Source organism: Pungitius pungitius, chromosome 4 (assembly GCF_949316345.1).
Source record: "Pungitius pungitius chromosome 4, fPunPun2.1, whole genome shotgun sequence".
Lineage (NCBI taxonomy): Eukaryota > Metazoa > Chordata > Actinopteri > Perciformes > Gasterosteidae > Pungitius > Pungitius pungitius.
This window is the reverse complement of record NC_084903.1, coordinates 727,140-754,812: the sequence shown is the minus strand read 5'-3', so window position 1 is coordinate 754,812 and position 27,673 is coordinate 727,140. Positions and strand designations below refer to the sequence as shown.

The following is a 27,673-nucleotide window of genomic DNA, read 5'->3' as shown; positions in this document are numbered from 1 at the left end:
TTTAAAAGCAATTACAGTGAGAAAGGTAATGTCATTTCATAAGCAATGAGGAATTTGATGGAAATAGCCTCTGTTAAGTGTCACTTTGGCCGTATTGACACAGGAAGTTTGCATTAGTATTCTGGAGTTTGTCATGCTTGTCAGTCTACAATGATCTGCTGCTAGAACACAGGAACTATGTAGTTCAATGAGGATGTTTGCTACTCTGATATCATCTGTTTAAATCACACCCCCATCCAGCCACGTGTGTCTTGTATCAGGGGAGACCAAGTGGTTTAATGCAGAGTCATCCTGCGATCATAGCAATGGGGGTTCAAACCCTGGCTCCAGTCCCTGCTCCATGTCCATGTGTGCCAGTCAAACCTTTGGACACATTTTCTCATTCAACTGAATACATACATATACTACACGTCCTACATAGAAGCGCCACATGGTGGTATTAAAGTGTGTCGTTAGTGGCACCGTGCAGGGATGACTCGTGTAAGAAGTGCCCCTCGGCCTGGTGGCATTATGGCTTATTTCACTGCATGATAATCATCCACTCTATAGTGTGAAAGGATAGTGGGTAGAGAGATGTTATTCAATATTCCCCCGCCAGTCATAAATATGGAAAGCATGCACTAGGATGCCAACAGCCACAGGAGTATACTTGAGAAGTGTAGAAGCGGTTAACTTCCACTTTTCTGGAAGGATACATTAAATATTGTTTTGATTTTTTACTGCTAAAGTAATGTGCTGAATATCCGCGAATCCGTTTTACTCACATCCCTGTTTGTCATTTCCGTTTGCCGCATCTTTGTTCTTTGGGCAGTGATTTTACGTCTTTTTAAGTCTCACACGTAGGCGCGCGCGGGTGCGCCTGTGCCTTGGCCCCGCCCCCGGGACGTCTCACTGCCTCCAGCAGCCATGAGGTGGATGGGAAACAGACGTCACAGGCTCCCAACAGCGGAATAAAGGTACTCCTTCCACCAGCGCTCCCTTTTTATACTTGGGGTGGGAGTCGGAAAGTACCGAGTGAAGTTTCACCTGTGGGGGGAGGAGGCGGGGTCTGACGCGGGGCTCGTCCAGGTGAGCCTCCTTCCTGGAAGCCGGGTGCGGACAGGTAAGAAGCCTCAGGGACCCCTCCCAAAATTAAGTTTTTTTTGAGTAACACATTTGGAGATGCAATGACATTCTTCATCTTTTCTGATAAGCAGCGTAATACGTGTGTATCGTTTAAAGGTGATTCGTCGTGCCTTCATCAGGTTGCGTGTCCACGTGACTCCTCACTAGACAACTTTCACTGTAGACTTTCACCTCCTTCTCTTACACCACGTCCTGTTTATGCAGCGTGCAGTAAACACTAAACCGACCAACACACGTTGGGTGCCGAGTTAGTTTTATCCTCTATTCTTAGTCATTTGTGCCCACATCAACAAGTGGAAACGGCGTGCTGGCGAATCGTTTCAGGAAATAACTCGTCATGTTGTGACCGAGACAAGGCTGTGAAGTTGCTCAACCCGCCCCAGCCGTGTGCGGGGAGGAATGGAGTTTATAAGCTCTGATCTCTTTCTAGCGGCTGTAACGTGTCTGTTTCCAGGCCTGGGAACGGATGCATGCATGCATGCATGCATGCACGGTGTCGGTGCATGTGTCAGCCTGCTCCTGCATGCGTAACACCGGCGGTGGCTGAGGCGCTATCGGCGTGCAGGAACTCATCCATTTCACACTCCAATAGGTGGCCACATCCCACGTTTATGTATCTTCAGTTTGTCTTCCAGTAGCCCAGGAACCCGTATTCTGATTGGACGCCCGTTATAATACACACTTGAATTCAATGTCAACTCGACTGGAACTGTATACTGTTGTTAAACAAAATGATGGACTTTTTTATTTTATAGAATCAGATTTCTATGTACTTGTGTGTGTTCATCCTCTTCTTTCCTAGATTCTCAAAGGTCACATCTTACTGCCACTTTCTGCGCTCGGCGGATGCTGTTTGTTTTCAACACGCTCTCCTCGGAGCACCAGGCGGGGTCATTTGTATGTGTGTGTATCCGTTCAAAGCCATGTTTGTTAAACTGCTTGACCTCTGGACCTCTGCTCCACTGGTTGCTCGTTCATCCTGCTTTAAGAGAACGGTCTAGTTATTTCTGGCCATCTCGCTATATTTTCTTTTCCGATAAATGAGATGTGGAGCGATGGAGGTCAGCGAGACGGGCTTTCTGGACAAGGTTGTTGTCACCTCGACCTCGGCCTTGTTTGCGTCATAACCTTCTCGTGTCCACAGATTGGGCCGGGGGAAGGCTGCTCTGGAAGTAAAGCACCACATGTTCTAAATCTGCTTTTGATGGAAGCAGTTATCCGCATTAACGAATTGGAATGCAGGCTTGCCTCTCTGGCCTGCTGGGGCGTCTATGCATCCGCATCCTATCTGCTCGGTCCAGGTTAAGGCTGGCTGACCCTCCCTCTGGGCCTGACTATCCATCAAGGAATATCACGCCACCCGCTCAGATGTTTATGCTTGCACCTGCCCCCCCGGACGCTTTATCACGAGTGGACTGTTAATCTCTTTTTAGGGCCACACCTCCGGTACACAATTTGAGCGTTGCTAGTTTTCTAGCTCGGTCCCACCACACATGGTAACGTCTCCCATGATGCTCTCCGTTGATCTATCCAGCTGGGGTGAAAGCCCATAACTGGGCTGTGAAGGACGTTGGAGATTGATTGATGTGGCTGCAGTGTTCAGATCACTGAGCGCCGTGGCCTCGGTCAGTGTGTGTGCACGACAATAACTGGGTAATGAAGAAAACATTTGGTCCAATGTGTAACGTTTCTCAACTTTGTGGTGTTTCTGGGGTTGTGAGTATATCTGTTATACTTCCCTTGACCTCTTTTCTGTTGATCCTAGTATAAATGAGTAGATTGTAAGTAGGGTGGACCCCCCTACGAGGGGATGCAGGCCATTAAGCTGCATGACTATCAACAGGGTTAACTTGTTTGTAATGTCTATGTTATTACACTGCACTCACTGACAGGTTCTCCCTTCAGGGCTCCTTTTCTGGAACCCCAGGTCACCGTGGAAGTGGGCCGCTCCAATCACGCAGTTATTCAAAATGAAAGGAGACGCGTTTAATGGTTTTAAAATAGAAAGCATCACTGTGCTTTCTGCAGCCTTCATCCCTTTAGATCCTGTCCCAGTTACTTGTGATTTTATCAAGTCCAGAAGGTGAATAAAAGGCGACGTCTTAACTGATTGTTTTGGTCACTGGGGCTGTAGAGTAAACAAGCTATAAACAACAACCCATATTGAAAACCGCACTATGTTGATATCATCAACTCATTTGCACTCAGAGCGGCAATACGCATTTATTTGTTCTATTTGTCCTGTTAAAAATTCATTCTATTTTGTCTACGTTGTAACAGCATTTTTTTCTCACTACGAGCAGCCACTTTGAGAGATGCTGTAACGCTGCTTTTTTATTTTTTAGATTTTGACACCACCCCAGTGGCGTAGTATCAATAAAGACGCAGACCTCTTGTGATTGAATATTTAAGATTTTCATTGCACAGGACTTTGAGCGTCTTTCCCCGGTGTTGTTCAGGGTGGATCATAGTGCAGATTAATACATCAGCCATGATCTTTGTAAATGGAAACAGTCTTTCCTCCCGTTTCTAAGTCATTTATTTAATATGTTACCAGAGTTCAAGACGAGTCATTAAAAATAGATTCATATTTTGCTCATCATGCAAAGGGCATGTATGTAAAAAATAGGAAAAGTTGTTGTTCCACTGTTGCCACATGAGTTTAGGCAAACCTCAACATGTTGTAACTGTCTCCACACGATGAAGGTGTTGAAACCGACTTGTTTACTTTTCCTCTCAGTCGGGCGTCACTGATCGGCTCTCTTCTTCCTCTGCCTTTGGGTCCAGCTAGAAAACTACGCTCTCGGGATTTTCCAAGTCCTTATGTTACTGATTTTCTCCAAGTGGACGTGGAGCTAGACGCCTCACCTCTAACTGCACACTACTGGACCCCCAGCTCTCACTGGTTATGCTTTTCTTTTGGACATTGTTGGTCTCCTATTCTCACATCTGTCCACGATCTGCATGTGTTGTAAACAGTGACTCTTGTCTCGCTCGCTGATCTGCCGCCTTCCTCTTCCTGCACTTCCTAACTCCAGCTGATAACGTGGCTGCAGTTAATGGCGGTACAAAGAATTAGGCCAGTGAGGGGCTGGTAGAGGTGGGGGTTTGTTGTGCCGGTAGCGCTGCTGTTTGTACGACACGGATCATCCGCATAGGTGACAGCTTTAAGCATTAATGTCACATTGCAATATGCAGCGGCTGCTCTGTGCTCCGATCACTTGTTAAAATAGTTTTACATAATGGGCATGAACTGTGAATGATTGACAGACGCCTTTATAAAGGAACGTTGTAGTGAATCGGTCAGAACAGAAACAGAACAGAAACTAAAAAACCCGATGACAATAGTTTGACTTTTGCTTGATACAAGGACATATCTGTTCTTAATATAATCCTTATTATGGTCTGTTGTATGGCCCACTGTAAGAGAATCCATACTGTTTCAGTTTTAAAGGCTTCCTCTCTATACCCCGGACCCAGCTCCCCCCCCCACATTGTACCGTTCTCTCCTGCTCATTAGTCACGTGTCGCCTGATCTAAGACATTTAACATGTCACAGTTGAAACAGCACAGGCACAAATGATTAATGCTGGCTCTCTATCACAATTACCTGAAGTTTAGTCAAAATGTTTGCTTTGGAAAACCCCCCCTCTCTGAGGTTTTGTCCCGATGGCAGCCTCAGACTCTCTGTGTTCTGCACTAGAGCTGCCGGGGATGTCCAGATCCTAGAAGCCGACTGAGACTCCCGTCATGGACCCCAAGAAGCCGGGCAAGCTGCAGCAGCTCCGCCAGAGGATGCTGCCCCACCTCCGGCGAGGCAAGACGAGCCCGAGCAAACCTCTGGGTCATCTGGAGCCCGCCATGGACCATCGGATGAGCTCCTCGGTTCCCGACGTGCGTGACGTGAGGCAGCAGCAGGCTCGCGCCCCCGCCGGCGCGCGGGTCCAACAGCACGCGGCTGCCTGCCACAGCAGCCCCTCCACGCCGCTCCTCGAGGCCGCTCGAGGCCCCGCAGGTGGTGGGAGTGGCCTGGGCCTGCAGGGCGCTCGTGGCGGAGCCGGGAGGAGCGTGCACGCAGACTGCACGGACTGGGCCTCCTCCCAGGAGTCATTCAACAGTCTCTGCGTGGAGGACAAGAGGCTGGAGACGCAGCAGAGACCTGCCGGGGGCCTGGAGCCCGAGGAGCTGGCCCTGCCGGAGGTGATGGCGGTGGGCGGCGCAGAGGAGGTGTCCCAGGACAGCGCGCAGGTACGCACTCTGCGTTGGATGAACCCGTGTTAAAGAACCGCTCGGTGCCACAAGAGCATCTAATTAAGGTTTCAGCTGGTGGTGTTCAGTGAGTGGGGTTTGTTCCCACACTTTAACGAATCATTGAACACGGAGCGATACACAGTAGGATGAGCCTGTGTAGTATTTGTACACGGTGACGTGCAGGTACATAAATAAAGTGCTAACTCTGTGTACTTTGGTTCGCTGGGTGTATTTACACAGGACACTCACAACTTGGAGAAGGCAGGTAAAGAGATGATCAGGTTCCAGGTCCCTCCAAAATCAATAGTCTCCATAGTCTCTCCTGATCTGCTCACCTTTAGCACCTGTTTATTACCAGTTTATTATTAAGTGGCCGGGAAACAACAAATGACATATAACCAGATATTTTTAAGAGGCTGAACGCATTCAAGTGTTGGGATCCACAACTATTGATTAATCGCAGACTAAATAACATTCTAATCATCAGCTACCTTTGCATAGAACCTTAGGATTGGACCGATGCTCTCGGCCTGCGAAACATTTTGGTTTTTTTTCTTAGATGTTATTTTAGACGAGAGATGAATTTTAAAAGTTTCATATTTCCTGTTACATTATAACTTTGTCTTTTAAGACGCTTTAGTATTGAGTGTTGTCTCCCTATCTGTGGGCTTGTAGATGACACTTTGCCTGCTCATGGACATCAGGCAGCAGATAGGCTCATGGTGAGTGAGCAGTAACTGAATTCATGAATGAACTAGTTACTCTTTGGCCTAAGTGGGGCCCAAACTGCACGTCTCTCACAACATGACACCGAGGCTTTTTAATAACACTACATTCATTCATTGAGAAACAATGAATGAAATTATGTTATTATGTTATTTTCTTTGTTGTGTTGCGGATCAGTGACAGTAAATAGTGAACGTTGTCTTTGGACTCGTCTGTGATGACATGGCATCAAGTCCAGTAAGCTTCTAAGTGAAGTACACATGACGTGTTGCCATGTGGTTCATAGGGACGTTCCCCCTGTGACTTGTAATCCCTTTGTTTAATCTTTATTCAGAAAGCATTGAAATGTACAGACATTTACTCAATATACCGAGAAACCAGAATAATCTTTAAGGTGGATGAATAAAATAAAAATTTAGCTTCTGATTGTTCTGACCAAAATGGATTTAGTTTTATTTTGGTCAGTGATGAATTCCCTTTTTAAAATGAATATTCTGATTGATACCAGCCTTACTTTGTGCTTGGTGCTTGTCACTGTAAGCATGATCAGATCAGCATGTTGGCATGGAAAGCTTACATTGTGTTTTAACAATTCAATACATAAAAAAAGTAAATAAAAGTAGTGGTGATGCAACAAATACATTTGCTACTGTTGCTTTAGAGTCTACAGGGATTCACCAGCTCTAAACTGAACATCATTGCATAAAAGCTAGTTCCCTTTTTCTTTGGTTACTGTGTAAAGCTTCTCCAACAGGATGGAGACACATTTTATTAAGTATTCAAGAGATTTGTGCCGATGGTAGAAATGCAGTTCAGTTTGTGACACTTTCCTCTTTCATCATCTGGGACTTTTTACCACAGGTCCTCTTCATTCATCACATGACCCATCTGTGAAATGTGTTTGTCTTTGTCTCCGCAGTCTGAAAATCATGAATTCAACGGATACGGGTTAAAAGACGGGGACAGCCAAAACGTAAGTGCACCTCTCCAACTCAAAGGGGGATTCTGTGTTGCTGAAGTGATGTAATGTTGATTGCATTTTTTATAGTGGCTGCTACAGATTTATCTTTCTGTCAGTTGTGTTTCTCGGGAGGCCGACGCTCTGGTGTCAAAGTTTAATTCCAGATTATTGTGTCGTGTGCGGGACACGATGGGGCCGTGTGCGGGGGGGCAGCTCAGCGCCGTGTGTTTGTGTTGCCGGGGGCTTTGTGGCGGGTCAGGGCTGGGACGCCGAGCCGGGTTTATTCTCTGAAACACGAAGGTTTTGGGTGGAGAAGATTAATAGTCCTCAACAAATCTATAAAAGCATCCGTATGTCCGAGTGGGCCTTTTTGTATCAACTGCAGTATTAAAAACAACTTGAATAAATGATGTGAAAGGTGGATTCTTGTATGTGAAGAACATGTGACTTTAAAATCTTGAAATGGGAGGGAAACGGAGTGACAGTCGCATGTTGTGGTTTTGTCACAATGTTGTGACACGACACGCCCACACAGGAGCGCATTGTGTGGATTTGAGATGACGTTACGAGTCATTATTATCATAAAAGAGCACAAAAGGAAAACTCTTTCACAGCTGTAGTGACAGCGATCTGTGAGTTTACTGATTGGTTGCATAGGAACATGAGATAAAGTCGAATATAGCAGAGTATGATAGCATTTGGTAAAAAAAACATCAAAACTGAAAGAGAATATGGAAATATTATATTTTGAAATTTGAATGTTTCCCCATTGGGTTGAGATTCATCTCAATACCTTTAGAATACAGACTGGAATCTGTGTGTAGTAACTGTCATAAGCTTCCTGCTTCTGAAGGCCAGCGGCCGGATGCTCAACCTTCTGCCAATAGTTTGATGGGATACCGTTTTTTATTGAGACATCGATGTGTGTAAAAAGGAGCATGCTTCGCAGTTACTTATGAGAAAGTCCAGGTTTCCCCAGATGTACTGCTGGTCTTAATGAAACTAATCCTCAGAACGTATGGATGTGTCTGTAGTCTGAGATGGGAAACGAGTCCCTGAACGTGCCGGGGAGCCTACGGGATCCTCTCCGATGCTTCCTGCTCACCATCAACCTGAAGGAAGGACGGAACCTGGTCATCAGGGACCGCTGTGGTAAGAGCCTCATCGCACCAACATTAACACCGTCTATCACACTCCAAAATGGATGTGCTGATGATGACACAGAAGTGCAAGAGGGACGCGGGACAAAGGAAGAACTGAAGGCACACTGCGGGACTTTCCTTGTGTATTCATGTCTGGCCGTAATCTGTATTCAAACAACACTGAATCAACACCACTGGACGAGGAAGCCGGGTCGATCCGGGATGGAACCAACACGCTAGGAAACACAAATAGGAGAGGTGTAATACATAGGATTAATAATCACATTCATGTATCACCTTACCTTCCTGAAAATAGGTGCAAAGATAAATTGAACTTCCCTGCGAGTCGATGAACTCTTTCACGTTGGTCTTTTACATTCATGTCCATTTTTGACGGTTTGCCACCTCTGTGGTCAAGCAGCAGTGAGTAGGAGCCATAGCGGCTACTCCTCTATACTCTTTTGCGGTCTCACACTTGTGTTAAAACTGGTGCTAGAATGGGTTGCACTCATGTCATTTCCAAAATGGTGTGCGTTACACAACAAAGACGTCATTAAAAGGAGTTTGGATACTCCTCTTTCCCCGAATCTACCTTTTAAGATCATTGGTGCCCAGCAGGGTGCTCTGACGTCACTTTGTGTGTTTGGCCTCGACTTGCTGGCGAAGGCCTGAATTGCGCAGCGTTGTTGACATCTGAGACGGCCGGTTTACTGTGAAGCTCCAATAACAGCAGGATTCCACGCGGCGTATTAGGACCTGCCCGAGCCGCGCCCTGCATTCACTGCGCCGCGCGCCTTTGTGCTCAAACGCTCTGTGTGGAAAGATAATGCAGGAAATGATTGACGGAGGATCCTTTAAAAGCGGTGCATTGACGACGCTTTTATTATTGCTGTTTGAACAGATAAAGCACATCATGTGCATGCGTAGCACACACTGACACACTGCTGATGCTCTCGATGCATGCCAGCTTTGTTGTCCTTGGTACAGCTTATGCTATGTCTATTGCTCTTTACATTCAGAGCATCCCGGAAACAATCTCATCTTTTATTTACTGATGGTTTGCTGCCCTCAGCTGGTCGGTTGTCAGAATAGATGAAAGTCGCAGATTGTAACCTCTTAACGTAAAGGAACACTTTCCTTGAAGAGATTGCTGCTTCATGAATCCCGGTGCAGCACTGATCCACATGTCCTACAGGTTTCATGTCCTCAAAGGTTTCCAGCGGCTGTCACTGGAAGCCCACGTGTGATTGGCTATTGAGTCAGGAAGCTGTGGTCCCATCAGTTGCAGAGGAAAGAAACCACATCCTTCACACAGACACATTAGAGGTGACACTTTAAGTGGGCTGGTCTTTACTGGAAACCTGTACATTTACTAAGAGCGGAAGAAACGGGTCTCACTGGCTGTTAGTTTGAAATTAGAAGCAGACCCATTTCATCTGTGTGTGTGAAAACGCAAAGTTCACCCTGCTTTTTGGCACTCTTGCTTTGTTTATGTCTGATTTGATCAATTGAGCTAATAAGATCCATAATCATTATGGTTGTTTCATTGTGCCGTCTGTTAGTCGATGTGTTCTCCATCCGCAACACCAGCAAGACGTTGAGTGCTTCCTGTCAGCTGCGTTGTTCAGTATTTCATGAATCCTTGTCAGGTACCAGCGACCCGTACGTGAAATTCAAGCTGGACGGGAAAACGTTCTACAAAAGCAAAGTGGTTTACAAAGACCTCAACCCCGCGTGGAACGAGACCTTCACCCTCCCTGTGAAGGATCTGAACCAGAACCTGTACATCAAGGTGACTGAAGGGTCCTCATTGTCCCACAGCAGCGTGATGGAAGCATCGCTCCCTGCAGTAACTCTCTCTGACGCAGGTGTACGACCGGGATCTGACCACCGATGACTTCATGGGCTCCGCCGTTGTCAGACTGCATGATCTGGTGATTGACAAGTGAGTGTGTCAGTGAGGGCACGGGGGGGAACTCTGTGTTAGGGGCGGTCGGAGGGCGCATTGTGCAGCTTATAAACCCATACTGGGATCTTGAGGGTTTAGAAGAAATCAGATTATAATGTATATGTTTGTTTTTTTCATTTTAAAGACATTACAAATATTTAGATTAGATTTGTCAAGATATATTAATTCTCATATTTGCAGACAACCTCCTGTCTGTGAAATGCATCTGTTGTACTTGTATTTGAAGCATATATGTTGAAGTACATGTAAGATGACGTTCTGTCTTATTTTCAGGCTGAACGAGATGGCTTTGCCCTTGGACGACCCAAACAGCCTGGAGGAGGACATGGGGGTGGTGCTGGTGGACATGAGGCTGTCACTCAGAGACGGAGACAGCAAAAGAGGCAGTGTAATATATAACCGAGAGGACACTTGCTATGCATTCTATTTATTGCACATGTGACGGTTTCTTGCTGCGTAATACTAACCTCCATGTCGTTTTGTTCTGTTGCTAACATGCATGCATCCTGTCGGCAGCGGTGGCCCCAAAAAAGAAAACCAAGTAATCCGGTATGAAGGACATAAGACACGCAGGAAGTGACTTCCAGTTTGTTTGTTGTTGGTTTGATCAGCATTCTGCAGATATTTGCCTGATGTAAACCAGATACCAACATTTTGTGAAGAATTATAGCTATCGTTGGTCATTCTTTGTCTTTGCACAAGAGGGCAGCAGATGACCGTGTTGTTGTTGTTAAAGCCTATTTTACAAAGGGAAATCTGACAAACATTTTTAGTAAGATTAAACATCGATCAATGGTCACGTAGCTACTGTACATCTATCACATAAAATACTAAGTAGAGCCACATCTTAGCTCATTATAACACTTAGAAGTACTTCCTTTCCCATGCCGACTCAACACACAGCTCAATTTGGTGTGTGTTTCATATACACAACTTCTGCTGCATATACTTTAAGGAGGAAATTAATTTTCCTTTTTAAAGTATCAGTGGAGTAATTGATGGCAATGCAGTAAAACCCATTGGGATGCTGACACGCTGCATACTGAGGCAGATACTGTCTAGTATCTATTATGTATTTTGTATACATTACATAATATACGTGAGCGCTTGCATTTTTTCTTTTTTAAATGTGCCTTTTTAATATAACCCCCTGCCCACCTATAACCTATAAACCCTTCTCCTTCCAGCTGTTTTTGTTTATTATTTCAACCAACATCTCGCCATCCGGCTTCGCGTTGTGTTTCTGGGGGCGTTGAGGATTCTCAGCAAGCTCACTTTAGTTATAGAGCCACTCTTCTAAGATACTGGAATCATCAAATCTGACATCTTTGCTGATTCCACACGGCCTGCAAGTGTATTGGTTGAGTTGCCGGCACATGATGGTGCATTTGGACGTAGTAGTTGTCGTCATTACTTCACAGTTGTACCTAATAAATTGGCCACCCTGTGCATGTCCCAGGTGCCAATTGAGTTCTGCCAAGTGCATTCTGTGCAGTGTGTTAACTGAAGCATGATGACCTCCCTGTGCATGTGGCAGAACAACATTCAGACATCATTGTCAGCTTGATCTGCATTAATTGAATCTCCCTGCAGTAGGGCGTCTTCATGTAAGCTTTCAGCTAATTATCTCAGAATTAAGGCTTCCTATTATATATGGAAGAAAGACGGCGCTCTGCATTGTAGCTACTGCAGTCCCTCAGTGAACTGAGGGGGCAATTCACTTCTCTAAGATAATGATGTTTCACTCTGCTGTATCTCCAGTCGGATCCGGAAAATAAAAGCCTTGTGTTTTATAGTGCAGGTTTTATTTACTACACTATGTTTGGTTTCCTGCTTTTCTTCTCTCTGCACAATGTCGCATGCTTTCGTATTAAAGAAAACCAGAAGATAATGGATTGGTGAATATATACTCTGCTGTTACATAGGAATTGTTTTATTTTAATTGTATTCTCTGCTTCAAATCCCAGCCACGAGGCTCTGCTCAGGGCTTTCAGTCAGAGACACTGAGGAAGGGTCAGCTTTGGACTTGTGTTGTGTCCGTGACTCTGGTTGAGGGTCAGGATCTGCCACTGGACACTCAGGCGGGTCACTTCTTTGTACGCTTCAGACTGGGGGAGCTGAGACATAAAAGCAAGGTACTGAAAGCGGCATCTCCTCCTCTTCTCGAATTGCACTTGTTCTTAAACACTCTCCCCTCCCCCTTCTCTACTCTTTTCTTCTCCTTAGACTCTCGCTCCTCTGCTCCTTTTCTCCTCTCCTCCAATCCTAGACACCTTTTTTATTCAACCTTCGAACCTTGCACCTAATTATTTCCTTTCCATATATATAGATATATATATATATATATATATATATATATATATATATATATATATATATATATATAATGTGTGGGTGTTTATCTGGTAACGTATTTGGTCATGCAAAGTGGTTGTGACTCACAATGAAATGAAAAATGTTTAAGACCAGACATTCTTAATGTATGTGTTAGTTGAATAGTCACTTTGATATTGGAATTGGATATATTACAATATATTTCATTCAGTATATATGTATATATATATATAATTAATCATTCATTAATACAGCAGTAGAATAAATGCCCTTTTAATCCGTGACTGATCACATATATATATATAATATGAGAGAGAGAGAGAAATGGATTTGGGGGTGTGACAGGGAAAGCTTTGATCAGTGTCCATCCTGGCAGCATTGACGGTCCCTTTCTTACTGTCACTGATGATTGCCCTGCTATTCTGCAGCATCATGCATTACACATCAAAGCCACGAGCTAATGAGCCGCATCGCTCCTCTCTTTTCTTCTATGCAAGTTCAAGATGACAGTAATTACTTTTTATGCCTTCATGTGCGATTGGAAGTTCTTATTATAATTTCTGACTCTGCTTGGGAACAAATCATTCATACACCGATCTTTTGGAAAATTAAAATTCATATAATTCAGTGGATACATCTGGACATACTCTTTATTCTAAATAATAGGCTTGAAAGGTTTTGGAATAATATAACAGGAGATATTTCTGACTTGTATTTGAATGGCTACTCTCAGTGTTTAATGTATCTACCTGTCTTCATGTTATATGTTTGGACCTCATTTATGATTCAGAATCTCTGCAAAGTGTCCAACCCTCAGTGGAGAGAGAGGTTCACCTTTAACCAGTTCGGAGACAGGACAGAAAACCTGGAGGTGGAGCTCTGGTCCAAAGAAGGACGAAGGAACGAGGAGTGCTTGGGAACGTGAGTCTGAACCTCCTGAACCCTCTGTCAGATGAACGGTGTAAATGTAGGCTGGTGCTGTGAGGATTGAGTGTGCGTGCCTGTCTTTTGTATGTGGGTGTCTGCACATGTGCGTTCTTGCTTGTATGCCTTGTGGATGTGTCCCCATGCATGTCTGTCCACGATGCGTATGCCTTTTGAAAGGTGTGTGTGTGTGTGTGTGTGTGTGTGTGTGTGTGTGTGTGTGTGTGTGTGTGTGTGTGTGTGTGTGTGTGTGTGTGTGTGTGTGTGTGTGTGTGTGTGTGTGTGTGTGTGTGTGTGTGTGTGTGTGTGCGCGCGCGCTGCAGTGTGTGAAGGCCTGAGTTTGTGTGTACAGAACTGACGTGGACCTGTCCCAGATGCCGTTCGATCAGAGGCAGCTGTTCACACAGACCCTGGATCAGGGGAGAGGACGCCTTGTCTTCCTGATCACACTGAACACGTGCAGCGGCGCCTCCATCGCTGACCTCTCTGCGGCGCCGCTCGATGACCCTCATGAACAACAGAAACAGCTGGACAATTATGTCAGTACCTGGAGTACCTGGTGTATATATTCTATCTGTACCGCATGTCCCAGTGGAAGAGTCCGTGTACCTGGAGCGTTACCAGTCACAACCAGACAGGGCAGATGCTGCTGTTTCCATTCACTGAGTCGGGCTGGTGTTTGTGTATCTGTCGTGTAGACGTGTAGGTCAAGGCCAGTCTGAAGGTGGGTTTGGTCCGAGTATGGACGGAGGGAGTTAGAAGGGCAGGAAGCGGGGAAATGGGCCCCTCACTCTAGATGATGTGATCCCTTCACAAAATGGTCTGTGGTCACCAGTAAAATGTCCTTTACTCTATGTGGACTGAGGGTGGCTCCAAAGATGAACTAAAGCAAAGAAAGGCCCAGTGCAATAGGTGATAAGTGGGCAGAAAGGCATGCTTAGAGATCTGTGATGGTTAACCCATAAGTAAACATTTAGTCCAAACCTATATTTATATTTAAATAGTCTGATGCTGATAAAACATGCTTTGATTTTCTAAACCGCTACCAGGATTTGTGCAGTACTTTCCGTGTTGAAAGGGCACGAGATGGCAGTATCTGACAGCTAATGCAGTCCGAGTCAGTAACACAAAGGTCAGGGTCAGGCTGACGGTTTTGACATCAGCAAGGTGGACATGTGCAGATGTGTTGTCTTGATAAAGTGTGACACATTCAAAAGAAAACATGTCCAACTTGTGTTCTTCTGGTACTCCACGATGTACAGAACCAGTTTGGAAACATTTTCTCATTCAATTCAACGACAAAGTGTGTCCAAACCTGACTGGTACTGAACAGATGGGAGGGGTGAACATGTGTTTAGGACACCAGCCCATTACCATCTGCCTTAATAGATGCTGTTATCTAGAGCTGGGCTTTCTATGTTTTAGTCTGTTATCATGCCTTTTACCGTTAATTATTTAGTTCCAAAGAATAACATCGATATAGCAAACATCTCATTATATATCACCGTTTGAGTTCATGCCAAAAGCATTTTGAAATGAAATGTGCAAAGACTCGACATGTCCTTCAAGGACTGTTTAGAGATCATGTTTTTAGAGTTAAATACTGACGTGGGATTTACAAGTACAAATGTTTCTACTGCAGAATGAACCCCTTTGTGAGGTTTATGAACCAAAACACAGTTTTCTCTTTTTTTTGTTTCAAAAACATAATCTAACAAGGACACGGCACCGCTTTCTGTTGACTGCCTTTCACATCGGAGATGGCACAGCTTCACAAAAACATATCAGCTTTCACCAGAACCTCTTTCAGCTCATTTATTTTGAAGAGTCTTTTTGCCACTGATGGGGTAAATCTCTGCATTTAGAGAATACAGCTCTGTTGTTAATGCTGTGGATTTATTTTCTACTGATTACGAGCTAATTAATACAGAGACTGTATCTATAAAATACTTTTTTTTATTTTGTGATTCAAGCTATTTATGAATATTAAATCTAATGGAAAGCTAGGCCAAAAGGCACAGGTTTGTTTTTGAAGCGAATCTCTTGATCCTGGTTTTGAATGACAGATTTCATTGTTTAAGGGTTCCCTGACATTGTGAGATAGTCTGAACATTATTTTTGCTACTGCACTTCAATGAAAACAAGGTCTGGCTCATGTAGCCTATGATTTGTTTTTAGGATTTTGCAGGCTTTTGCTGGCCCTCTGATGTGTTCCGTGTTGTGTTAATGACCCCCCATGCGTCCTGTCTGTTCCTCGTAGAGTTTGAAAAGGTCCCTGAAAAATCTCCGTGATGTTGGTTTGCTGCAAATCAAAGTTATCAAGGCTGCGGATTTGCTGGCTGCCGATTTAAACGGTACGTCACGCATTTGGATCAGTTTCTTTGTTCTTTTATTACACCAAACGAGACGGAGGGAGCCAAGTGTGAAAGTGTTTTTGTTGTCGTTGTGTGTTCTGCAGGCAAAAGTGATCCCTTCTGCGTGCTGCAGCTGGGGAACGACAGGCTGCAGACCCACACGGTCTACAAGAGCCTCAACCCAGAGTGGAGAAAAGCCTTCACGTTGTCAGTTTGAGTCCCCTTTTCTCGCCCCTCCACCTGTTCTCATTGATGCAACGTATTCAGTGTAATAAACCAACAGTGTGGCCATCAGGTGTGCTTGTTTGTGAGGAGTTTCTGATCTCTGTGTTTGTGTCTGCAGCCCTGTCAAAGACATTCATGACGTTCTGGTGGTGACCATCTTTGACGAGGATGGAGACAAGGCGCCAGACTTCCTGGGAAAAGTTGCCATTCCGCTGCTCTCGGTACTCACTGCCCCACTAAGAGTCCGCCCTGGACAACAGACTAATCTATTTACACTCTGTGTCTAAATTAAAGTGAAGAGGGCGATAACACTCTTTGAGGACTCGCTGAGATGTAATGCAGCATGACTGACGGTCAGGTCCACGGATGAGTTCAGCACCTGATGCCCTTTCTGTCCTGCAGATCCGCAGGGGACAGCAGATCACCTTCCCGCTGAAAAAAGAAGACTTGGGTGGGCTGTCGAAGGGGAGCATCACTCTGGAGCTGAAGGTTATTTTTAACCCTGTAAGTAAAAGTAAAAGAGTGTGTGATTTCTGTGAAGGATGGAGCCCCATTCTGTCGGCTTCTCATTGCTCTGAAACGTTTATTTTCCAGGTCAGAGCAAGTATAAGGACCTTCAACCCAATGGAGAGAAGATTCATGGAGGATAATCCTAAATTCTCCAAAAAGGTTTGATCAATCTTATGTGTAAAACAGCATTTGGAAATCATTGCTTTGCAGTGTTCAAATGTATTTGCATTAAAAAAAATGTAGAAATGTGAAAAATCTACGGCTGTCCAATAAATTTCCGCAAACAGCCCAGAATATCAAAACGCAATACTAATTTATAGTTCCATATTCAACATTTATGGCAACACAAAAGTTTAACACAATCTGTAGCCCTTACGGGCAGTTCTGTCTTTTTTTATTGAATAATATGTGTATTCAATGTTGAATATTGAACTATAGTATATTAGTATTGCGTTTTGATACCGTGATGGTTTTGCATTTAATGATTCTGGGATATATATATATATATATATATCAAAGAGGAATTTTGCTCTTCTGTCCTAATGAGTGGGAAAACCTCTCAATGACCTTATGAAGTAGGAAAAGTCCCTGAAAACGCACAAGCTTGGGACAAAACCAAGTGGCCTCAGGCTGAGTCTATCTAAGGAGGCTCATTGGCTAAATTGTATGTCACACATTTCTTTATTAAATATGTGATTGGCTAAAGTGCTTCTTAGACCCGCCTTCTCCAGGAAATCTTGCGCACACGAAGACGTGAAGGCAAAGCACATCATTTGCTCTGATGTCATATTTTAAGAAATATTACTGGGTACAGTCCATATTTCAAAAACACCAATATTGACATTTTTTATAGTTGAATATTATCTTTTGGGTTCAAGGAGGGACGCTCCAGGTGGGGCGCCCCCCCCCAACACCCTCTATTGGCCAGCCACCAGTGATCTGAACACAGTGGCGTACACGTACATAAAAAGAGCAAACTACCCATCAACTCAATTAATGCTGCGTCAAATAAATAATCTGCATGTGGGTGGCTTTACTTACTTTCTTTCCTATTCTAATCAAAGGTTCGAACAAAAAATGTATTATTTATTTTAATCAAAAGTATCACCAGATTGTTTCCTCATGAAAATGAGTGTTTGCAGCTTTAAACTCCACAGCGGTGAATGTTACAATCAACCAACAGTGAAGTGAGTGAGGGTCAAAGGTCACTGCACTTTTGAAAGTAATCATGTGATGCTTGGATAGTTTAATTAAAAAAAAGCAGCTATGAGAGAAAACGCTAGAGGACACTTTGTGGTCCTTGTTTTTTTATAAATTGGCTCTATGAACTGAAAAACAAAGTTTAATGACCACGATGAGGGTTTTTACTTCTCCTTTCTCCCGGCGCCTGCAATTTGCCTGAACTAGTGGACTGAAGCTTTAAATGACCCCGACTGTGACTGAGTTTGTCTCCACTGTTCTGCTACGTTAGTTTGATTTACAGTGGGCAAGACAGGGTGCGAGACCGGGTGCCTCGCTGTCTGTACGCCCCACAAAGACTCATTGTTGTCAGACAATACATCGCTCGCTAACGCCAAAATTGGCTTACACCCTGAGCCCCCCCAACGTAACGTGAAGGGTTCCCTCCCGTTTCCACGTTGAACGTCGTGGTCGGCTAATTACTGACATTTCTTTGCCCCCCCCCCTCCTGACCACCGGCTACTCCACTATTACACGAGCTGACTGACGCCTTGAAAGAAAATCCCCCCCCCCCTGCACCCCGTGACGACCTCGTTCCAAGCCCTTCTCGTGCACGCTTTAAACACCGCTGCTGCGACGCGTACAGGTGTCACGTGTCACGTTCTCTCTCGTGTGCTTCTTTCAGGTGCTGGCCAGGAACGTGCTGCGCGTCCAGGCGCTGTACCGGGCTCTCATGGCGACCCTGCGCTACGTCAAAAGCTGCTTCCAGTGGGAGAGCGTTCAGAGGAGCCTGCTGGCCTTCCTGGTGAAGTGCTTATCGACGCGCAATCTGCACAGCCCTCCGCTCGCCCCCCCCCCCCCCCCCCCCCCACGCTGCGGCGCGCCTATCCCCTACTTGAACTCTCCCAGCGAGATTATTAATCGATGCGCCGCCGGGGCTCCGCGGAAACGCGGGCTCGGCACCGGCTCCGCGCCGGAGTGGCCGCTTTCCGGTGTTTGTGTGTGTGTGTGTGTGTGTGTGTGTGTGTGTGTGTGTGTGTGTGTGTGTGTGTGTGTGTGTGTGTGTGTGTGTGTGTGTGTGTGTGTGTGTGTGTGTGTGTGTGTGTGTGTGTGTGTGTGTGTGTGTGTGTGTGTGTGTGTGGATGCGGAGTTCAGCCTCAGCTGCAGAGAGTGGAGTCCCAGTGGAGTCGAGATGGTCTATTTTTGTTCCACTTCCCTGACAACTCATTAACCCTCCCGTCCAATCTGCGCACGGTGTGATTCAGGCACCATTATGCAGACAGGAGTCCAATTAAAAGCCTCTTCAGAGATGAGGCTCATTCTCCGTCCTCCCATTGTTGAACACAAGTGTTCAGCGAGCGCCGAGACGGACGCCGAGCGGCCTCTCGTCTTTAAACGGGTGGAGTGGGTCTTTGGACGTCCTTCTCTCCCACCTCGCAGCTCCCATTTGAAATGGCACACAGCGAGTTGTGTATTACCTATGCAGGAAATTAAGGTCACGGAAAGTTCCTTTTGTTTTTGCGACTTATGTCCTGTAGATGGCACTGAGGTTTTGGAAAGACTTGTGAAGAGATACTGTACTCCAGCCAACAACCCACACTTTAGCTCCGGATTGGGCATTGAGTTTTGTCCTTTAGGAGCACTTGGGCCTCTAGAGACTGTAACTCGGGATGAGGTCAGCAGGCAGAGCAGCGCTGCTGTACAGCTGCTGTAGAGCGACTGTACCCTACAAGGAAGATCTGTGCACTACAGTTAATGCACAGGTACTCCCAACAAAACAGAAATCCCCCCTTCTTATATATAAAATGAGTGAAATACTGTAAGTATGTGGTTCACCCCCCCCCCCCCCCACACACACACACCCACTTGCGTACAACTCATACAAGCATGAACAGGCGCACAATGTGCACACACGTCCTCCCACTGCAGACAGTACCATCTGTACTCGTGTTTTCACACTAACGCACGCTGCCATTTCAAGCCTCGGTGAGAAGAAATGAGGGTCTGCTCAATATCTCCACACGAGACCACTGAAGCAAAGCGTCACCCTGCATGACAGGATACCTGCAGCATCTGCCCCTTGTCAGGCACATCGTAGTAGTCAGTGCGGGGTCATCCCAGTGAGGAGTTTGAATCCGGTCAGTGATCAACTATAAGAGACCACGTACGAGGTGAGACAGACGTCTTTTCCCCTTTGTGCAGCTTTTATTTTGAAATATAAGTAATGCATAAGCATGTGATGTCGTCACAATCACTATATATTTGAGGAGGTTTTGGTAGATATTACGGTTCACTTTTGTATGACTCCTCTCCACTTTTAGTTAATCCCATAACTATCTATTCTAATCAGAAGCTGCTGATCAGCTCGAGTGGTGAATAATACCAGTGGTTTCTGTGCTCTTGGATTACCGCCGTGCAAACCCTTCCAAGAACAATCCCACTGCATTCTGAAAATGCGTTACCCTCCAGTTTAGTAGCTCCAGGTTTTTTCTTTTCTTGCCCCCCCCCCCCCCCCCCCCCTCTGATCTGAATTGTATTTCCAGAGTTCTTTTTGCCGGGGAAGACGTTGTAACGCCTCTCAAGCTGAAATGGGCTGCACTCGCAATCTTTATGGGCAGGGTGTACGTTTCAACCAAAGCGTGACTTTGCTTTGCCTCCCGGTCGTTACAAAGTCCTTCCTAATGAAACAGAACCCTTTCAGTGAGGAATTAGTTTCATCCCGTCTCCCAGGCCCCGCTTTGGCATGTGATGACACAGACAAGAGCGTGCGTGGCTCCTCACACACTAAAGCTGATGTTGGCGGCGGTAGTGGGCAGGTTACACGCTTGGGATCCGCCATCTTTTTATGTCAGCCGGTGCCTCGGAGGAGAGCAATGTCTTTAGCAGATGTTAACTTCTTTTATTGGCATGTAAAAACCTGCAAACCCCTTCCCCCCCGCCTTCTGGAGCGCTGCCATTTTGGCCGGCGCTGCCTCTGTGACAGGATCATTTTATCGTTCCATTTAGCCTGAGCCACACACACACACACACACACCGGCGTGGTGTCCATCACGAGTGCCATTACGGATGCTAATGTCATATCCGCACACAGACACCCCCCCCCCATGGCTGCAGTCAATCCCCTGGTCGGCTTTAATTTACACAAGATGAGAGGGGGCCGATCAATTAGAGGTATGTGCTTAATGTCAATGCATATACAGGGGGTGGAGGGGGACTCGGTCCAGCTGAGCAAAGTGGCGGCCCCTGCACAGCTTATGCAAAACAACAAGAAAATGTACGTAGGAAGCGCAGCTTTGATAGTGGCGGGGTAGCCTTCATCATCTTGACCACCGCTAATTAACTCAATAGAAGATTGGATCAACCTTTAGCTAGCGGGGACTCTGGAGCTACTGAAAGTGTCTTTGGACGGGACTTAATAAAGAGCAGGCTGTTTCATACTCCCACCCCCTCCGTGTGTCCGACCTCACTAATGTGTGACCTCTGCGCCCCTCCGCCCGCAGGTGTTCTTGGTAACGGTGTGGCACTGGCAGTTTTACATGCTGCCCCTCTTCCTGGTGCTGCTCATCTCGTGGAACTACTTCCAGTTCCGCTCCGGCCGGGTCAGTCAGGACCTGGTGAGTCTCGGGGGCCTCGTCCGTCTTCGTCTTGTTTTGCCACGTGACCTGCCGCTTCCTGTTCAGGCGCCTTTTTTCTTTTATTTTGCAGAAAAACATCCACCTCCACCGCATTTTGTCCTCTTAATTAATGCTGGTTTGTTTCCATAGCAACCAGCCTTGCTACATAATAAACCAATACATATAATGCATAAGCATAGAAAACTGACTGAATAGACTAATGCTCAATATCATTATAGACTCTGCTAATTTGCTTGGCTCGTTCCTTCCTAACAATGCCGCTTTCTTCCTTTCTATGTTAAAGTCTGCTTCTAGTTAATGTCCTGACTCCTTCTTCTTCTTCTTCGCTGTAATTGGTCTGTTGCCCTCCTGGTCAAATAAGACAAAGTTTTAAGCACTCTGCTTTGAAATGTCACCATTCACAGCTCTGTTTTTCCCCCATTGAGACCAGTCTCCCTTTCACCGGAATAAAAATAGGATGTTGCATCTGGTCTGTTGCTCAGTGTGGAGTGGCAGCTGTATTTACTGTACACGGTTAGACGCAGACTATAGGTTATAGCAAATTACATACACAGTACACTGTTCAGACAACAATGTGCCTTATTGTGTCGTGAAGTCAGTGAAATATGTGCTGGTTTACAACCATGTAGGGCTACAACTATAATCATTATTTTCATCATCACTTTAATCTTTCTTCCATTAATTACTGAATTCTTCAGACTATTAAAAGCAAGAAAATTGCCGACCACCAGTTCTTTAAACCCAATGTAGGGTTCTAAAAGAATATTTCAAGTTAGTACAGTGTGTTAAACAATTAAGTATTTAAAGTGTTAAACAATTAGCAAAATTGTTGTTAAGCTTATTGAGTCATCAATTGAGCGTCGATGAATGTGCTGTATTTTCCCTTCAGGAGAATATTGAACCGTTTACCTCAACATCCAAACCCTTCATGACATGAGACACGGAAATAATTTGACACGCATGTCCGGTAATGGGATGGCGTGAGGTTAAAAACACGGCTGTGAAGGAGAGAGAGAGCTCAGCGATGATTAAACTCAGCAGAGCGGACCAGAACTGCCGAGTCGGGTGACGATTCCTCGTGGCTTCATCACTTCGGGGGGGGGGGGGGGCAACGCGTTCCATACACAAGTAATCCTGTGATCCGCTGCTGATTTTAAAAGATTGATTACCGCGGCTCTTCTGCTGGAGCGAGGTGTCCTCCGGTGTCCACGGAGCCAACGTGTCTCTTCAGTCAGCTGTCCTGCACTGCTGCTTGTGTTTTGGGGGCTGACCCCGAGGTCACCGCTGATCCCTGCACTCTGTCACATGACGACCCCGTGAGCACGCTGCAGTCAGAATGAGAGATGGTCACAGTGTGGATCATCTCTGTAAATACACTTCTTCTCTTTGCAGGACAACGTGGATGTGGGGGACGAAGATGACGATGATGAGAAGGTATGTATAAAGGTTTTTAGATTGTTTTTTTTTTTAATCTGCATAATATGGCAATGAATAGAAAATAGTTTTTTTTGTTTATTTGGGCGTGTTGACAAAGATGTCTGCCTAGGATCTATGATTTTATCTTACTAAGCTCTTTAATCCTCCGAAGCGTTGCGTTTTTTTCCAGCCACGAGTTGTATTGTTTTTATTTTTTTTTGACTTACCAAAAGTCATTCAGGCTTAATGAAGACCTCAACAGCCCGTTTCCACATGTCACAACCCATTCATATGTTAATAGAGGGGAGGGAGGGGGGGGGGAGGTTCTGCTGCATTTGGGGACGTCCCTGAGCTTAACACGCCATATAATACCATCAATATGGAACTAATGACAGCACTTGGACATGCTGCTCCAAAGCTCATTTTCAAAAAGTGTGACAATGCTTTTAGGACATGAAATATTCCTTCAGAATGACAGACTTGGTGAATGGCCTCCATCGTCCTGAGGCATCGTGCTTCTCATGCTGCTTTCAGTGGGAAAGTGACCCAGAAACGGCTCAAACGGTTGAGGGCAAAGAGGAAGTCAAATTGTCTTCCATGTGTTTTTTGAGACGCACAGTCCCCGTGCATGTGGAATATCCCAGGTTTCACCCCCCCCCCCCCCCCCAGCTCCTTTCCCATGCTCCTCTCCTACAGCTGGATGGCATCGAGTCAGCGATCCCCCAAAGACATTTATCACAGAGGTCACTTAAGTGACAAAGACCATGGCTTTGGCCAGTAAACAATCCCTTGATAAGCGGCACCCCCACCGATCCTTTACTCCCCCCCCCCTCAGCCTCCCTGCGTTTGATGTGGACATGAGACATCGTCTGTCTCTCCCTCCTTCAGAGAGTCTGGTCTCCTCCATGTGCTTTAAAGCCTTTCCTCCCCCCTGGGACCTGGACTGGCCTGAGAACGGCACCTCGTCTCTTTCCTGATGTTGAATCCTTCTGAAGAGCGTTCACTTGAAGAAGCCATTTGTACATTTTCTGTTGAACTATCTGCTTTTCCATTGACATTTTGCAGATGCTCTTGTACTAAGTGGCATTTAAAAAGTCTTTCACTGTCAGACATTTGGATTCTATTAGTATAATTATTGCTATTTTTACGTCTGGTGTCGATGAAATCTGTGGCCTTGAGAACGTCATCGCTGACCAGATAAAGCTTTGTTGTACGGCTGTTTGGACAAATGACTACAAACCGATTAAAACCCAGATGTTAATGAGAACCGTGTTTGATCTGCTCCAGAATAATTCCATTCATTCAGTAAATAATACTTTAACCTTTTTTATTTCGCAAGGGTTTATTTATTTTTGGTTCTGTTTGTGAAAGTTTCTCTGACCGAATCTTCTTTGTTGTTCAATTACATTGATGTAAAAGTACAACTTTATGTTTTTAAGTGGTCTGTACTTTTTACCTCTAATCTGTGTTATTTGGTACGGATGTTACCCTCAAGAGTAATTAAGCGAGCGCGTGTCTGACAGTCTGTCACCAAGTATTACGGCATCTTTTTTTAACCAGCTTACACCTTTATTAGTCATAAAGGCACCCTTTTATTTTTTTTAAATTGTGGACTCTTGTTGAAATTTTAATACAATTAGCTGCAGAAAACGATCCACCCCATCAGTCCGTACTGAGATGGCAAATAGGACAAGTTACAAAACCTCTGGGAGCTTTCTGGACCCATTTGTTCTGTTTTCTGATGCAGGAGTCGGAGAGAAGAGGATTGTTGGAGAAAATCCACATGGTCCAAGACACCATCATCACGCTTCAAACACTGCTGGACGAGATGGCCTGTTTGGGGGAGAGGATTAAAAAGTATTAAATAACAGCGTACCCTTTTTATTTGTATTTCAGCGGAGTATTTTCACATCATAACACCTTAAAATCTGTCACATGCTCATGTGACCTTAAAGAAAAAGGTTGTCCCGTTTTCTGGTGACACCTTGCTGACTTTGATGTACTTTTAGTATATTAAATTGGGACAAACTTGCTTCCTCAGCACTTTCAACTGGTCGGTGCCATTCCTGTCTTGTCTGGCCTTCCTGATCTTTGTGATTGCAACGATCCTCACATACTACATCCCGGTCCGCTATATCGTTTTAATCTGGGGTGAGTCTTACTTTTATTATGTCCTCCACTTTTTAATGGACGGGTGTGTTTGTCTTCATTGGACCGGAGTGCATCATCCCATCCGTCCACTAACTAGTCCTATGATTCTTCCTCATTATCTCCTTTACATTATCTCTTCCTTATGTTTGAGTGTAAGCGTTTCCATTGTTAAAACTTACCTGGATAAGATTATATTATTATGATTATTAAGTAAAGGAAGAAGCGGGCACAAGCTGCCACATTTCTTGGACAGCACGAGTCTCCTCGGCAGCTATTAGTTAGTTTTTGGAGACAAAGAGCCACAGCAGACTGGTGCTAATGATATGTTGGTGTGAGTTTCTGTTTCAGGCATCAATAAATTCACCAAGAAGTTACGGAACCCGTACAGCATTGACAACAATGAGGTGTTTGATTTCCTGACGAGGGTGCCTTCAGATGTGCAGAAGGTAAGCCCCGCTGGATCCGCCGGCCCAGGAAGCCCCAAATCCCAGAGCCCGCTACCTCTGCATTTTGCTTCTACAACTCCCAGGCATCCATCACCCGTGTCTGTATAATTAGCTCCGTCTTTATAATTATGTAGCCCCGTATAATTTCTGTTGTGTTTGGGTCGTGATACATCCCTGGTGGAGGTCTGCTGCTTAGCTGTTCCCAGGCCCGGGACAGGAGACGCTGCTGTCTCCTGTATGACCCCCCCCCCCCATCAGTCTGCACCACGCACCAAAAATACACTAAACATGTTTCAGCTCATTTTCGAGAATATTTTACTTTACTAGTAAAATAACCCACTTTTTTACAACACTGATTTTAAATTGATGGCTTTTTAAAATCTTTTTGAACATTCCATATTTATATTTTTTGCTTTTGTTGCTTCTCTTCTTCCTTTAATTCCCTCCCGGTCTTCTCCCTTTTTACCCGTTGTCGTGTCTCCCCCTCCTCACCCGCACCCTCTCTCCCTCTCTAAGCTGTTTGACCCCATTTGCCTCCTCGGATGCCCTTGGGCCTCTGGGTGTACTGAGCGGGCCGCGGCTTTTCTGTCTGTGCCATGACTACCGCAGCACTGTGTCATGCTCGCTGAAAACGGGGTTTCTTATTGGATAAAAGTACTTAAAGTTGAACAGAAGGTGCCGCCTGATTGGTGAACCTGACCCGTTTCTCCCCTTTGGCTGTTTCTCATTGCCGTATTTCTGCACTACAGGTTCACTACAGTGAGGTGAGAGGCAGCAGGAGGAAGAAACTCTCGTAGGCTTCCTACTCGTGAGCTGTTTGGAGACAAGGCGCCCGGGTCAGGTTGCACGGACCACGCAGACATTACGGGGGGGGGGGACATTTGTGATTTTATTTCTAAGGAGAGAGGGTGTTGTGTTGTTTGTGCAGTTTACTCTTTAAGCCAAACAACCAGAAGCTGCTTTATTTTATATTTCCTGGTGGCATCCTCCTAAACCAGCTAAAATATCAGATTGTATTTTAAAGATTGTACATGCTTTGTATGGAAGATTTGTGTGTATATTTTTAACTGATTTTTCTATAATAGATGTCTGCTATTATACTCCTCTGCAAAAAAAAATGGCGTCAGTTGCTGGAATGAAAATGAATTATATTATGGGTTTATTATATATTATTTTAAAAGTGCAGCTCATCATGCAGCGTTTTCATACCAGAAATTTTAAAGTACAATGTCTTTACAGTTTTAAATATTAGGATGAAATGAGGGAACAATTTTTGTGCCTTTGTCCATTCAGAAACATAACAGACAATATAATGCATCACATTATTTTATTTCTTACTTATGGACGTGCCTACATCCATCTTCTCATTTCATTCATCCTGCGTGGAGTTTCTGTTGAATTTAATTCTTTGCTGACAAATGGGATGTGGCCTAATCTATACACTGTTTGCTTTATTTATTAATAACAATCGCCGTGTCTCTCATTTCTAATGGCAATAAATACGTACAATCACATTTTCCTACAACGGCTGCCTCTGTGATGTCTTGGCCCCGTAATGCGCCTCTTTGAATGCACATTGTATTCCTCCTCCCCGTGCTGCAGGATTGTGGGCGTCTAGCGGCGCCTTTTCGGAGCCCCCCTCTCCTCATTAGAGTTTCGTGGAGCGAGGCTACGCGAGACCTTCCCGGCACCCGGGCCCCCCCGCTGTGTTGACGGCCCTTGGGCGTCGCCACGAGCAGGAAGGACCCCGGCGACCTCCTCTCGGCTGCTGTGACGAGGAGCCTGCAGCCAGCATCCTATCAAAGCACAACAGCCGGGCAGAGCTCTGGTACCGGGCTGCACACGCCGCTCGGGAGCAGGAGGAAAGAGTTTAAAACCAGCCACGAGCAACAACATCTAAACCAATTTAGGGATTGGAGAGTAGGAATAGTTAAGATGCTGGCGTTTGGAGTAATACCCTGGGATTTATGGCTTCAGAGTCGCAGCGCGTGGGCTCTGTCAGCAGCCTCCTCAATGAGGGAAATTAGAGGAAAACTGCTCTCATGAAACAATGCAGAATCTCATCGTTTTTGTGTCAAATGCCCTCCAAAAGCAATGAGTACGGGAGGATCGAACAGATTTATAACCTGACATCTCTGCGGTTGGAGTGGATGTCTAAAAAACGCTGGAGACAAACTAAATTACCTCCAGAGAAATAAACCAAATGTCTCATATCTGCTCAATTCCATATACAGATAATACCTTACACAATGTGTTAAACATAAAGGATCATTTGCCCAATTGTATTGAACGCAGAGTTTGGCTGACCTGTGTATCTCTGCCTCT

General features: G+C 45.2%; 1 protein-coding gene across 4 annotated transcripts; it reads left to right on the top strand.

Annotated features, from left to right (window-relative positions):
* The first annotated feature begins 858 nt into the window (after positions 1 to 858).
* Positions 859 to 26,862, top strand: LOC119197340 (multiple C2 and transmembrane domain-containing protein 2-like). 4 transcript variants are annotated; one of them, XM_037453572.2, is made up of 23 exons: positions 859 to 956; positions 4,829 to 5,373; positions 7,022 to 7,075; positions 8,098 to 8,215; positions 9,855 to 9,997; positions 10,074 to 10,150; positions 10,448 to 10,562; positions 10,691 to 10,723; positions 12,142 to 12,309; positions 13,299 to 13,429; positions 13,785 to 13,971; positions 15,693 to 15,786; positions 15,891 to 15,993; positions 16,130 to 16,232; positions 16,414 to 16,515; positions 16,606 to 16,680; positions 18,386 to 18,505; positions 21,201 to 21,314; positions 22,728 to 22,769; positions 24,499 to 24,608; positions 24,793 to 24,902; positions 25,251 to 25,348; positions 26,098 to 26,862. In XM_037453572.2, the coding sequence occupies exons 2-23, from the start codon at positions 4,876 to 4,878 to the stop codon at positions 26,143 to 26,145; spliced, it is 2,643 nt and encodes an 880-aa protein (XP_037309469.2). In that variant the 5' UTR covers positions 859 to 956; positions 4,829 to 4,875; the 3' UTR covers positions 26,146 to 26,862. The 4 variants fall into 4 exon arrangements, with proteins under 4 accessions (XP_037309469.2, XP_037309460.2, XP_062418048.1 ...); XM_037453563.2 differs by lacking the exon at positions 859 to 956 and adding an exon at positions 967 to 1,102; XM_062562064.1 differs by lacking the exons at positions 859 to 956; positions 10,691 to 10,723 and adding an exon at positions 967 to 1,102.
* Positions 26,863 to 27,673: the final 811 nt, after the last annotated feature.

Bases quoted from the DNA above. Each gene is read 5' to 3' on its own strand.
- LOC119197340 (XM_037453572.2), top strand. From the start codon at position 4,876: ATGGACCCCAAGAAGCCGGGCAAGCTGCAGCAGCTCCGCCAGAGGATG. The intron at 16,233-16,413 runs GTACTCACTGCC...TCTGTCCTGCAG, and splicing joins TTGCCATTCCGCTGCTCTCG to ATCCGCAGGGGACAGCAGAT. The intron at 16,516-16,605 runs GTAAGTAAAAGT...TTTATTTTCCAG, and splicing joins TGAAGGTTATTTTTAACCCT to GTCAGAGCAAGTATAAGGAC.